General features: G+C 40.7%; 1 protein-coding gene across 1 annotated transcript in view; it reads right to left on the minus strand.

Annotated features, from left to right (window-relative positions):
* LOC126115035 (dehydrogenase/reductase SDR family member 11-like) overlaps positions 1–15,594 on the minus strand; it is a 120,278-nt gene that overhangs the window by 22,205 nt on the left and 82,479 nt on the right. Inside the window, exon 4 of the mRNA XM_049915030.1 lies at positions 12,086–12,215. Within this exon, the coding sequence (XP_049770987.1) occupies positions 12,086–12,215 (130 nt within the window). The remainder of the gene's footprint in view (positions 1–12,085; positions 12,216–15,594) is intronic.

Consider the following 15,594-nt stretch of genomic DNA (forward strand, 5'->3'; position numbering starts at 1 on the left):
TAGTGTAGGAGAAAATTGAACGAAATCTTAGGAAGCATGGAGAGTTACACATTCCACTTAAAGTCTAGAAATTATATATGCAAAGGAAGAAGAGAGAATGACCCCAGCAATGAAGGTGACCATGACAACCACCTTCCCCTAATAACTGAAGAGGAGAGGGAGAAAAGAAGAAGGCGAAGAAGAAGGAGGAGGAAACGACGGCAGTGGTAATGAGAAATAAAAGTAATAAATACTGGGAAATAGTAGAAACTGTTTGTCATAGAAAGAGCAAGAGGAACAATGTCAGAGACAGAGAAGGTGAGAGAAAGATAGTGACACAGTGGCAGTGGAACATTGTTGACAAGGACAGAACAGTGCTAGGAATGAAGAGGGGAGGAATAAAGAAAGAGAAAGTGGAAGTGTGTGAGAGCCACTGATAATGAGAGAAAGAGTCTATGACAATGACAGTGATGGAGAGAGAGATAGTGACAGTAAGAAGATATAGCAGAAATGGGAAGAAATGGATGAGATGTTAGCAGGAAGAGAGAGCAAAATAGTGACAGAGACAGTGAGTGTAGATTGTAGTAGTAGGACAGAACGAAGGGGACGGTTGGTGTGATATAGAATGACAGACTCAAAGAGATAGTGACAATGATTTGGGTTGAATGATTGAGTGAGGTAGGGCAACTGACATGGGTATGAGGAAACTTACAGCGATGGACTAGTGGGTTTTGAGTGGGTAACAGTTGCGGGAGCTCGTGGTAGTTTGCGGTGAGTTGCATGTTAAAAAAATCGCGAATTTTTTCGCATGCCAAAATTTGTGGGAAAATTTTTTAAGTCGCTGAGAAAGGTAGAAAGAGGCAGCTGGTACACCACTTTTCAGTCAGTCTTATAAATAAACAGAAACCTATTCGCGCATTTTGTGCTCCTCTGGTGTGTTGTTTTGTGTTTTTTCTTGTTTTATTCCTTAATTCTTTGTTTACAAATTTTCTGATCAGCATTTGGTAAACTATGTGCTAAAGTATTCCTTGAGCAAGTAGTATTGGCTTGCATTGTCTCAAGAAACCTGATAAATAAATAAATAAGAGAAAAAAGATACCTCTTCTCTTAATTTCCAAACCTCAAAGAAGTTGTCTTGGGTTCTGAGGGCGGGACTCGACGTTCTGGTGTAAGAAATTCTATAGGAGGTAGGGGGCGGGTGTTCATCTGTACTGCTTAGAAGGCTCTGCCTTAAAACACTTGTCTGTGAAAGGCAAAGATCCCATGTTTGAGTCCTGGTTTGGCATACCGTTTTAGGCTGCCAGGAAGTTTCATATCAGGGCAGAGTGAAAACTGATTCTGTGTAAATCATCTCAATTAAAACTGTAACAGGACATCATAAGCTATACCGTAAGTTCGAAGAACGACACGTTTTGCAGAAAAGATGTACGTGTAATAAAACAGAATATATAAAAACTTTGGAATACAATAATAATCACAACAAAATAAACAAACACAGAAAAAGTGGAGAAATAGTCTGGGACAAGTAGTGTGCGAAGAGCTGGACAACGGTTGGCCTTAAATAAAATTTACGATTAGGGAGATGTATAAAATTTATCGCAGTCAAAACAAAAAACTTCATGTACACCTTTGTTGTTGTTGTAGTCTTCAGTCCTGAGACTGGTTTGAAGCAGCTCTCCATGCTACTCTATCCTGTGCAAGCTTCTTCATCTCCTAGTCCCTACTGCAGACTACATCCTTCTGAATCTGCTTAGTGTATTCATCTCTTGGTCTCCCTCTACGATTTTTACCCTCCATGCTGCCCTCCAATACTAGATTGGTGATCCCTCGATGTCTCAGAACATGTCCTACCAATCGATCCTTTCTTCTAGTCAAGTTGTGCCACATGCTCCTCTTCTCCCCAATTCCATTCAATACCTCCTCATTAGTTATGTGATCTAATCTCCAGAATTCTTCTATAGCACCACATTTCGAAAGCTTCTATTCTCTTTTTGTCCAAACTATTTATCGTCCACGTTTCTCTTCCATACATGGCTACAATCCATACAAATACTTTCAGAAACCACTTCCTGACACACCAATACTCGATGTTAACAAATTTCTCTTCTCCAGAAACGCTTTCCTTGCCATTGCCAGTCTACATTTTATATCCTCTCTACTTCGAACCGTCGTCAGTTATTTTGCTCCCCAAATAGAAAAACTCCTTTACTACTTTAAGCGTCTCATTTCCTAATCTAATTCCCTCAGCATCACCCGACTTAATTCGACTACATTCCATTATCCTCGTTTTACTTTTGTTGATGTTCATCTTGTACCCTCCTTTCAAGACACTGTCCTTTCCGTTCAGCTGCTCTTCCAAGTCCTTTGCTGTCTCTGACAGAATTACAATGTCATCGGCGAACCTCAAAGTTTTTATTTTTTCTCCACGGATTTTAATACCTACTCCGAACTTTTCTTTTGTTTCCTTTATTGCTTGCTCAATATACAGCTTGAATAACATCGAGGATAGGCTACAACCTTGTCTCACTCCCTTCCCAACCACTGCTTCCCTTTCATACCCCTCGACTCTTATAACTGCCATCTGCTTTCTGCACAAATTGTAAATAGCCTTTCGCTCCCTGTATTTTACCCCTGGCACCTTCAGAATTTGAAAGAATATTCCAATCAACATTGTCAAAAGCTTTCTCCAAGTCTACAAATGCTAGAAACGTAAGTTTGCCTTTCCTTAATCTTTCTTCTAAGATAAGTCGTAGGGTCAGTATTGCCTCACGTGTTCCAACATTTCTACGGAATCCAAACTGATCTTCGCCGAGGTCGGCTACTATCAGTTTTTCCATTCGTCTGTATATAATTCGTGTTAGTCTTTTGCAGCTGTGACTTATTAAACTGATAGTTTGGTAATTTTCATATCTGTCAACACCTGCTTTCTTTGGGATTGGAATTGTAATATTCTTCTAGAAATCTGAAGGTATTTCGACTGTCTCATACATCTTACTCACCAGATGGTAGAGTTTTGTCACGACTGGCTCTCCTAAGGCTGTCAGTAGTTCTAATGGAATGTTGTCTACTCCGGGGGCCTTATTTCGACTCAGGTCTTTCAGTGCTCTGTCAAACTCTTTACGCAGTATCGTATCTCCTATTTCATCTTCATCTACATCCTCTTCCATTTCCATAATATTGTCCTCAAATACATCGCCCTTGTATAGACCCTCTCTATACTCCTTCCACCATTCTGCTTTCCCTTCTTTGCTCAGAACTGGGTTTCCATCAAAGCTCTTGATATTCATGCAAGTGGTTCTCCTTTCTCCAAAGGTCTCTCTAATTTTCCTGTAAGCAGTATCTATCTTACCCCTAGTGAGATAAGCCTCAACATCCTTTCATTTGTCCTCTAGCCATCCCTGCTTAGCCATTTTGCACATCCTGTCGATCTCATTTTTGATACGTTTGTATTCCTTTTTGCCTGTTTCATTTACTGCATTTTTATATTTTCTCCTTTCATCAATTAAATTCAATATTTCTTCTGTTACGCAAGGGTTTCTACTAGCCCTCGTCTTTTTACCTATTTGATCCTCTGCTGCCTTCGCTATTTCATCCCTCAAAGCTACCCATTCTTCTTCTACTGTATTTTTATCCCCCATTACTGTCAATTGTTTCCTTATGCTCTCCCTGAAACTCTTACAACCTCTGGTTCTTTCAGTTTGTCCAGGTCCCATCTCCTTTAATTCCCACCTTTTTCAGTGTTTTCAGTTTTAATCTACAGTTCATAACCAATGGATTGTGGTCAGAGTCCACATCTGCCCCTGGAAATGTCTTACAATTTAAAACCTGGTTCCTAAATCTCTGTCTTACCATTATATAATCTATCTGATACCTTTTAGTATCTCCAGGGTTCTTCCATGTATACAACCTTCTTTCATGATTCTTGAACCAAGTGTTAGCTATGATTAAGTTATGCTTTGCGCAAAATTCTACCAGGCGGCTTCCTCTTTCATTTCTTAGCCCCAATTCATATTCACCTACTATGTTTCCTTCTCTCATTTTTCCTACTGACGAATTCCAGTCACCCATGACTATTAAATTTTCGTCTCCCTTCACTAGCTGAATAATTTCTTTTATCTCATCATACATTTCATCAATTTCTTCGTCATCTGCAGAGCTAGTTGGCATATAAACTTGTACTACTGTAGTAGGCTTGGGCTTCGTGTCTATCGTGGCCACAATAATGCGTTCACTGTGCTGTTTGTAGTAGCTTACCTCTACTCCTATTTTTTTATTCATTATTAAACCTACACCTGCATAACTCCTATTTGATTTTGTATTTATAATCCTGTATTCACCTGACCAAAAATCGTATTCCTCCTGCTACCGAACTTCACTAATTCCCACTATATCTAACTTTAACGTATCCATTCCCCTTTTTAAATTTTCTAACCTACCTGCCCGACTAAGGGATCTGACATTCCACGCTCCGATCCGTAGATCGCCAGTTTTCTTTCTCCTGATAACGACGTCCTCTTGAGTAGTCCCCGCCCGGAGATCCGAATGGGGGACTATTTTACCTCCGGAATATTTCACCCAAGAGGACGCCATCATCATTTAACCATACAGTAAAGCGGCATGCCCTCGGGAAAAATTACGGCTGTAGTTTCTCCTTGCTTTCATCCGTTCGCAGTACCAGAACAGCAAGGCCATTTTGGTTAGTGTTACAAGGCCAGATCAGTCAATCATCCAGACTGTTGCCCCTGCAAGGGAATGGAAAAAAAAAACGAACGGTGTTGTGTGATTTTGCTATTAAAGAAATGGTTGTATCTTGGCTGATGTAATCTGGTTGAAGTGTTCTTGAGTGAAGTCGATTTTAATGTACGCTGAAGTCCATAGGAAGTTGGCAGTTTCATTTTCTGTGAAGTAAAATATTATGCAGGAATATTCTGAGGAGTCATTTATCCACAGTTTTGCATGCTTCGTAATTAGAAGAGGGCTTTGGGAACATTTTGATTGGACCTGATAGTATCTCTATTTGAAGATAAACTTTCATTACTGTTGCGGATTTTCAGAAGATATTCATGCAACCAGTTTGTCTCGATCGGCAGCATATGTGAAAGAAGTCAATGACTGTCGTCCTCTGTGCACTGTTCTTACAGTCTCTTCTCTCTCGTGTTAAAAAGAATTGGACCTACAATTACCATGAACAATTAAGTCAGAAAAGAGATTGAACATTAACACTTTAATCTATTTTGTCTACTAACTGGGCCTTCTATTTGCAATAAAATGTGCTGGGTTGTGGTATTTACATGGGAAATCTTAAAGTTGCAGTTTATCAGTGTTTTTAGCTACAGTCTTTGAGACCTCATAAGTTTGAAATAGGTCATCATTCTCTGCGAACATTGGAAAGAACATCAGATGGGGCATAAATGAGCGACATAGCTTAGAATTTTTGTTTAGATCCGGAGCTGTTTTAGCAGCATGCCAATAACGAACTTCTCTGAACTGTGTTATATCAGTACAAAAACATTATAGAGGATTTTTAAAGGAATTTTTAAAAAGGGCTGAAATATGGAGTGGTCATTTAAGTGGACATTGGTTATGAATCGATACATAAGATTCCTAGATTGAGAAAAATTCCTCCTTGCCATAAAAGCAGATTTTTACTTTTTTATCAACAATATTTATTACACTTAACTTGCATATATATCATCTAAACTGAAATGACTGTATATTTTATGAAGATATTTATCTTCTTACATTTTTGTTTCCTTTTGTAAATATAAGTTGCCTCCTACGAGGTATGAAATGCGTTAGTAACAAAATGTAAAGTAAATGTAACATTTACAAAATGCATTTAAAAACCAAGTATTACAAACATGTTGCTAAACACTGCACTAAAGAGCATTAGCTTTTTCCCAATATAATTTTTCATGCACCTTTGATAAGCGGTTGCTCTACATAGTAACGCAAAAACATGCTACACACATGCTGAACACATCGTTATCTTTTTTGTGCAACCAATCTTCCTACAGTTCATACAAGTAAATTCACAATGACTGGGAGATGCTTTTTCGTTCTGTCTGGTGTACAACTGTCATTACTTCTGTTTACTTCCAAAATGGCTCAAATGGCTCTGGGCACTATGGGACTTAACATCTGGGGTCATCAGTCCCCTAGAACTTAGAACTACGTAAACCTAAGGACATCACACACATCCATGCCCGGGACAGGATTCGAACCTGCGATCGTTGCAGTCGCGCGTTTCCGCGCCTAGAACCACTCGGCGATCGTGGCCGGCTGTTTCCTTCCATCCTCGTCTTTGTTATCTGTGTCGCTGGAAGTATAACCCCCTTTTTCTAAAGTTATCTCTTCCAAAGCTATCTTGAAAGCCATGAACTGCAGACATTGTTGCTGGACGCATTTCATTTAACCTTTTCCGCCTTACATTGCTTCCAACTGTTTGTAACTTCTAAATCAAGAAAGTGAAAAATAGTTTTTACAGTCCACTTTTTTGTTCGACATTGATTCTCTGATCATTCTGTTAATGTGGCGAATGCCTCCAGAGTTGAAGTTGTATTGAGATACTCTGTAGAATATATATCTCACATTTTTTTCCCATAATTTCCTCCTAGCATTGCCTGTGTTTTCATCAAGAATCTGAACAGCTACGCTGTAGTATCATCGTCATATTTGTTATCTCTTGATGAATCATCTGCACGTTGTCGTTCTCGATGTTTCTCATCTACATCTGTTTGCTGCCGATGACTACCATCTATACTCAGTAGGATCATCCTCCCCGTCATCGCTAAATCCCTTCAGCTCAAAAAATTCTCCATTCTTTAGCAATTCTACCATCCGTTTATTTGACAAAACGAAATACGTCTCTTATGTAAGCGTAGAGCAAGACCTGCAGTGCTTTACACTTCTCACACTTGATGCGATGCGAATTAATGTGACGATATGTTTTACTAGCACTAAATTCTAGAGTCCATTTAAATGGACATATATATTCTCTCAAAGACAAGTAGTGGATGATTTTATCCATCGATGTTAGTGAATTAATTGAAATATCTCAATCACACTGAAAACTATGTTTCACGCATTAATACTGGATAATGAATTGTTTGTAAGACGTTATTCATACATATTACAAAAATGCATGTATGTACGTATGTATGAGTCACATCTCCTCCAAAACCACCCGACTGATTTCGCCTATGTATGGTACACATATCCCTTACTTAGGGGCAACAATCACTGTGATCGTTCAAAGCACCTACCTACCTTAGTTCAAGATGTCATAAATGATGAGACGCTTGAAAAATAGTGTCATCATCCATGACGTTTAAATTTATTGCTGCTGTGCTACTAAGTCCATTCATATTAAGTTTCGCACACGGCTAAATGCACCTACAAAATTGTATCATGGTACCACACATAGTGCAGGATGAATGACGCCATAAACACTCAAATGCGTGAAAAACATCCGCATTGTGCGTGACGTTTAAATTTATTACTTCTTTGTTGCTAATTCCATTTGCAATACATTTTACAGACAGTATCAACATATGTCGCAGGCACAATTAGACAACATCATTGTACGACCCATAATTCAAATGATATAGCACATCATGTATAAAGTTTTAATATTTTTACTCTTTACTACTAAGATACTCCTACAGTCGGCTCAAGGAAGCCGTTGACACCTGGCAGAGCCTTAGACGTCTTTCATCTGCGGATCGCAAATGGCTGTAGCGGAGAGCAGTAGCCGTCTGCAGAGCAGTGAAGAGGCGTTCCCACAGAGACATTTACAAAATCGAGTTGTAGACACGTGAAGCAGCTGCGACCACCGTACAGAAACTGTCTGGGATTATCTCACATCGAGTCTACTGCTTAATTTCAGAGGTGTTTGCACTAATATATGTAAACGAAATTATTTGGGTATTACACTACACGCACAGTTCATTTTTTAATTTCCTTTCGAATCTAAAATTGCCAAAATGACTACTCAGGAAATTCCGGGTTTGTCAGCTAATTTACTAATAAACAGTACAGACTCAACCGGCCGTGTTTGTCTACAGCAGGGATACTGAAACAGAAGCTTAGTTTTTCATGTAACATTTGCAAGCTCTAACGGATGGAAGCACCAAACAGTCTGCCACTTTGGACAGTGAATTACATTTACCAAAAACTTGTATCTACAAAGTGGCAGACCAAAACCTAAATGCCCATTTTAATGAACGTGGCTTATAACGAGGGTTGGTCAGTCAGAACTGGACTGTAGCCATTGGATGAGACCCCTCTAGCTGTGTCAACTGTCTCTCTTCGCCAGTACATCGGTATGAACACTGTTGCTGATTTCTTTACACTGTGTTCTACTGTGGCTACGAACTTTGATCTATCACGTGAGCAGTTTCGAAGGATCTGCATTACGTTTTGTTTCAAGCTCCTCACAACTGCAGCTGAAAGCCAGAAGATTCTAAGCGAGGCCTTTGATGAGCACGTTTTGACCCAAGGGGAGGGGAGTGTCAGGAGGATGACAAACACGCGGTCCACCAGTTATCATGCACAGTTCAGGATACGGCCGCAAGGACAGAAGGCAGACAGGGCTGTTTGTGAAAGCGCTTGAGTTTTGCATGGGACATGCCAACGCATTCTAGCCGATGAATTTAACACGAGACGAATTACAGCAGAGTTCTTTCCTCGTCATTTGAGGGCCGGCCAACGACTCCATCAGGTTTAGCTTGAACTGAGCTGCAAAGAACACTTGAAGATGAACCATATTCTCCGTCCAGCTTCTTAACTGCCGATGAACAATGGGAGTATGACCACATCGGCTAGATTCGCTTCTCATTCATTTGTGTTTGTGGGGTGGGGGGGAGGGGGGGGGGAGGGGAGGGCGTTATCAGTCTTCTGAACGCTTTGATGCGGCCCACCACGAATTTCTTTCCCGCGCCAACGTTTTCATCTCAGGGTAACAATTGCAACCTCCATCCCCAATTAGTTGTTGGATGTCTTCTAGGCTCTGTCTTCCTCTTCCTCTACATTTTGTACCCTCTACAGCGCCCACTAGTACCATGGGTGTTGTTCCCTAATGTCTTAACAGGTTTCCTCTCATCCTGTCTCTTCTTGTTGTCAGTGTTTTCCATGTATCCCTTTTCTTACCGATTCTGCAAAGAACCACCTCATTACGCAGTCCACCTAATTCTTCTGTAGCATCAGGTCTCAAACGTTCGATCGTCTTCTGGTTTTCCCACAGTCCATGTTTAATTACCACACAATGCTATGCTCACAGCGTTCATTCACAGAAATTTTTTGCTCAAGTTAAGGCCTATGTTTGAAATTAGTGGACTTCTCTTGGACTGGAATACCCTTTTTGCCCATTTTGCTAGTCTGCTTTTTATGTTGTCGTTGCTACGTACGCCCTGGGTTGATTTGCTGCGTGGTTAGCAGAATTCCTTAACTTCGTCTACTTTGTGATCACCGTTTCTGATGCTAAGTTTCCCGCTGTTCTCATTTCTGCTGCTTCCCATTACTTTCGTCTTTCTTCAAAAATGGCTCTGAGCACTATGGGACTCAACATCTGAGGTCATCAGTCCCCTAGAGCTTAGAACTACTTAAACCTAACTAACCTAAGGACATCACACACATCTATGCCCGAGGCAGGATTCGAACCTGCGACCGTAGCGGTCACGCGGTACCAAACTGAAGCGCCTAGAACCGCAAGGCCACAACGGCCGGCCGTCTGTCTTCAATTTCCTCTCCATCCATATTCTATACTCATTACATCCTGTAATTGTTCTTCACTTTCACTGAGGATAGCCATGTCATCAGTGAATATTATCATTGATATTCTGTCAGCCTGAATTTTAGTCCTACTCTTGAACCTTTATTACCGTCATCGTTTCTTCGACGGATAGATTGAAAAGTAGGGGCTAACGAAAACATTATTGTTCCTTCTTGATTCTTGTATATATTGTATATTACCCGTCTGTACATATAGCTCACCCTTATTTTTTCAGGTATCGAACACATTGTACCGTTTTACATTGTCGAACGCCTTTTTTTCAGGCTGAGAAATCCAATGGACGTGTCTTAATTTGTCTTCAGTCTTGGTTCCATTATCAATCACAACGTCAAAACCGCCTCTCTGGTGCCTTCACCTTTCCTAAAGCCGTTCGATTCCCGGCGGGGTCAGGGATTTTCTCTGCCTCGTGATGACTGGGTGTTGTGTGATGTCCTTAGGTTAGTTAGGTTTAAGTAGTTCTAAGTTCTAGGGGACTGATGACCATAGATGTTAAGTTCCATAGTGCTCAGAGCCATTTGAACTTTCCTAAAGCCAAACTGATCCTAGTCTAACAGATCCTCATTTTTCTTTTCCGTCCTTCTATATATTACTCTTGTCATCAACTTGGATGCATGAGCTGTTCAGCTGATTGTGCGGTAATTGTTGTTTTGGTCGGCTCTTGCTATCTCCGGAATAATGTGAATGATATTTTTCTGAAAGTCTGATGGTATATGACCAGTCTTAGACATTCTACACATCAACGTGAATAGTCGTTTTGTTGCCATTGATTTTCGAAATCTTAATGGCATGTCATCGATTCCTCCTGCTTAATTATGGATTCTTCCAATACTTTGCGGTAAAAGTTGTTTCTTAAAGACGGTATAATAAGCCGAAATCTAGTTAGAAATAGACAAAAATCAGTTCAACACAAGCAGAGCATTTGTTACTCAACTTGAAATATTCCATCCGCCTTATTTGATACAAAGTCGTTCCAAGTTTTTGTAAATACTGATCCTAACACTGGATCCCCTATCTATTCCCTTTCGACTCGTGTTTCTTTTTCTATCCCGTCGTCAGGTATGTCCTCCTCTTCTTAGAAGCCTTCAATGTACTCCTTCCAGATATACGCTCTCTCCTCTACATTTAAATGTGGAATTTCCATTGCACTCCTTATGCTACCATCCTTGTTTTTAATTTCACCGAATGTTGTTTTCACTTTTCTAGTTATTATGACAATTGTATCTTTTTCGATTTTGTCACACTTTTCATGCAGACATTTTGGCTTGGATTCTCTGTACTTCCCATTTATTTCATTCCTCAGTAATTTGTATTTCTGTATACCTGAATATGCGTGTACATTTTTGTGCTTCCTTCTTCCGTGTATCAACTGAAAGATTTCTTGATTGTTTGGTATTTTCGTATTCCCCTTCTTTGTGCCATGATTCTTTGTGACTAATCCCTTAAACTTGAGCCTACTCCTCTTCGTTGCTGCATTTTACGTGTATAACCCTGAAATAGAACAACAGTCTTCGCAGTGGAAGACATCATTCTCTCGCGTTCCAAAAAGCGCGCCAAGTGTGCACCAACATCAAGTCAGCTTTAATGAATTTTTTTTTTACATTCACTGAAATGCCCATAATTTCTTCCATGTACCATAATCACACCGTCACTGGGGAGCTGTACTGCTATGTTTTGAAAGACTGGGGAAAGGTGTTAGACGCAAAGTATATGGAAAATGGGAGAACAAGGACTGGTCCCTGCATCATGACAATGCAACTGTGCACATCTCTCCCACTGTAAGGGAATTACTAGCAAAAAAACATGACACCTGTCCCCCACCTTCCCTACTTACCTGAACCATTTCCTCGCGAATAACTGCTCCCGCACAAAATGAAACTAAACTTAAGCGAGTGGTGTTTTGACTCCATTAAGAGGTTCAATAGAAATCACAACTAATTTTGAACACGTTTCAGCCAGCAGGCTGGAAGCGTTTCACTCAAGCACGAGGAAACTAATTTAAGGGGATGGCGGGAATTAAGAAGTAAGGTATGTTCTCTGAGATTTATCTCGGAAAATTTTGGGTAACACCTTGCATTTCCACAGAAGTGAGGAACCGTGGGGCAAATCCGTCAAACTGTTTACACACAGTACGCTGGAAATGGAAACAGTTTTATGCTAAGCATGTCTGAAGGGCCAGTCTGAAACTTCACATAAAACACAGAAAATTTCTGTAACACCCGTAGATGGCGGTACGTACTGTAATCCAAAATACAATTACGATGAAAGCAATGACGTCACCGAAAGAGCTGCAGTATACAACAGGCCGGAACTCACCCCGACACGGATGCGGCTCTTCTTGGCGACCAGGTCCAGCCGCAGCCCCTCGAGCAGCACCCTGACGGCGTGTTTGCTGGCGCTGTATATGACGACCACGTCGTCGATTGCGGGAACGTGGCCCAGCACACTGCACAGGAATAATGATTTGGACTGATTTTAAAGGTACTTCTGTAGTTACGTGATTTGATTTTTTTATTTGGACTTGTACGAGGGGCGTTTGAAAAGTCCGTGCAAAAATAAAAACTACTTTACGTGTTTGGGGTAAACCTTTTTTATTTTTCGACATAGTCTCCTTTTAGATTTATACACTTCGTCCAACGCTCTTCTAATCTGTTGATCCCTTCTGAATAATAGGAATTGTACAAGTCTGCAAAATCGCTATTAGTTCCTCCAATCACCTTCTCGTTTGAATAAAGTCTTTGTCCCGTCAGCCATTTCTTCAAATTGGGGAACGAATAGTAGTCCGAGGGAGCCAAGTCTGGAGAGTAGGGGGGATGTGAAACGAGTTAGAATCCTATTTCCACTAATTTTGCGATCACAACTGCTGAGTTGTGTGCTGGTGCATTGTCGTGATGAAAAAAATAATTTTCTGCGGTGCAATCGCCGGCGTTTTTCTTGCAGCTCGGTTTTCAAACGGTCCAATAACGATGAGTATTATGCACCTGTAATAGTTTTACCCTTTTCCAGATAGTCGGTGAGGATTATCCCTTGCGAATCCCAAAAGACAGTCGCCATAACCTTTCCGGCCGAAGGAATGGTCTTCGCGTTTTTTGGTGCAGATTTTCTCTCGGTAACCCATTGTTTAGATTGTTGTTTGCTCTCAGGAATATAGTAATGTATCCATGTTTCATCCACAGTGACGAAACGACGCTCAGAGTCCTGCGGATTCTTCCTGAACAGCTGCAAACCATCCTTGCAACACTTCACACGATTCCGTTTTTGGTCAAGCGTGGGCAATCGCGGAACCCATCTTGCGGATAGCTTTCTTTTGTCCAAATTTTTATGCAAAATATTACGTACCCATTCATTCGAGATGCCCATAGCACTAGCAATCTCACGCACTTAACTCTTCAGTCATCCATCACCATATCATGGATTATATCAATGATCTGGAGTCGTAACCTCCACAGGGCGTCCAGAACGTTCAGCATCACTTGTGCCTATATGGCCACTCCGAAAATTTTGAAATCCCTTATAAACTGTTATAGTCGGAGGTGCAGAGTCACCGTAATGTTTATCAAGTTTCTCATTAGTCTCCTCAGGCGTGCTGCCTTTCATAAAGTAATGTTTAATCACCACACGAAACTCTTTTTCGTCCATTTTTTTACCATCACTCGACTTCTTTGATTCAAACGAATGCCAAACACAAAGAAATAGACCAATATGGCTGAAACTTGGTGTCCGCTCTTTCCAAAGATGATACTAACTTAACATGACCTCGATACGCGCCGGTAATGCCAACTCTTGGACTTTGCACGGACTTTTCAAACACCCCTCGTATTTACATGTGTGAGGAGCGTAATACTAACAAGCGAGAAGTTGAGTTAGAGAATATAAAATTATATGCAAATTTCATTGTTATTCGCCTTTCCTTATTCCTGTATTGAGAACCGCTCTTTTATCATGCTATTCGTCTTGGTTCTCCATAGACGCTGCTCCAGGGTCAATATACTGGTCCGTCACGACCGTAGAAAATGTTAATAATTTTAATTACATACCACATCAGAAAATGTTAATACTTTTAATTATATGTCAGATCATGACGTAATATATGAGCTGGGTATCGTATGGAAGACGGCTCTCGTGTGTAACAGACGGAAGTTCAACAGGATATTTGGGGCTTATAGAATATCAAGAGCTCAGATGGAAAACCAGTCCTAAGAAAAGAAAGGAGGTGAAAGGTGGAAGGAGTATATAGGCGGCCTATGCAAAGGACAAGTGACTGAAAGAAATATTATAGAAATGTTAGAGGACGTAGCTGAAGAGGAGATGGAAGACGTGATAGTGCGAGAAGAATTTGACAGACCACTGACAGACCTTCGTCGAAACAAGACCCTGGGAGGAGACGACGTTCTGTCAGAGCTACTGACAACCTTGGGAGAGACAGCCATGGCAAAACACTATCATCTGGAGTGCAAGATGTGTGAGACAGGTGAAATACCCACAGACTTCAAGAGGACTGTAATAATTCCAGTTCCAAAGAAATCAGTTACTGACAGGTGTGAATATTACCGAATTATCATTTTAATAAGCAATCGTTGCAAAACGCTAACAGGAATTCTCGACAAACGAATGAAGAAACTGGTAGAAGCCGACGTCAGTGAAGTGAAATGGGGGAACATGTGAGACAATACTGACCTTACAACTTATCTTAGACGGTAGCCTAAGCTAAGGCAAACCTACGTTTATAGCATTTACAGGCTTACAGAAACCTTTTGACTGGCACAGTCTCTTTGAAATTCTGAAGGTAGCACGGGGTAAAATACAGGAAGCGAAAGGCAATTTACAACTTGTACAGAAACCAGACAGCAGTTATGAGTCGAGTGCAATCAGAGGGAAGCAGTCAAGTTGAGAAGGGATTGAGACAGGGTTGTAGCCTATCACAGATGTTATTCAATCTATACGTTGAGCAAACATAAAAAGAAACCGAATAAAAATTAGGAGAATCGGTTAAAGTTTAGTGAGAAGAAATAAAACCTTGAGGTTTGCCGATGACATTCTAATTCTGTCAGGGGCATCAAAGGACTTGGAAGAGCATCTGAACATAATGGAGAGAGTCTTGAAATGAGGATATAGGATGAACATCAACAAATGCAAAATTAGGGTAATGGAAAGTAGTAGATTCAAATCAGGTGATACCGAGGGAATGAGATTAGGGAACTAGATGAGTTTTGCTGTTTCGGCAGCAAAATAGCTGACAATGGCTGAAAGAGAGAAGATATAAAGTGTAGGCTCGCAACAGCAAGAAAAGCATTTCTGAAGAAAAGAAATTCGTTAACATATAATATAGATTCGTTTGGCAGTCTTTTCTGGGAGTATGTATAAGTAGTGTAACATGCAAGGAAGTGAATCATGGACGACAAACAGTTTAGACAAGGAGACAATCGAAGCTTCTGAAATGTGGTGCTACAAAAGAATGCTGAAGATTAGATGGGTAGATCACGTAGCTAATAAGGAGGTACTGAAGAGAAATGGAGAGAAAACAAGTCTGTGCCAAACCTGTGTGTGTGTGTGTGTGTATGTATGTGAATTTGTGTGTATGTGCGGGGACGCGGGGAGTGGGGGGGGGGGGGGAGGCTGGGGAGGGGTAAAATCGTAGAGGAAGACCATGCACACATGCACGTATCTTTGGACATTTCGCCACGTATAGCAATTTACACAGAAGATATCCTCATATGAGACGTGTTTCTCAACGTGAAGAATGATAGACGGGGGTTACATTGTGATTACTACACGCTTAGAAGCCAGCTGTTGCATCACACAAAAAGTGTTCGTCTTCATGATTT

Source organism: Schistocerca cancellata, chromosome 1, assembly GCF_023864275.1.
Source record: "Schistocerca cancellata isolate TAMUIC-IGC-003103 chromosome 1, iqSchCanc2.1, whole genome shotgun sequence".
Taxonomy (NCBI): domain Eukaryota; kingdom Metazoa; phylum Arthropoda; class Insecta; order Orthoptera; family Acrididae; genus Schistocerca; species Schistocerca cancellata.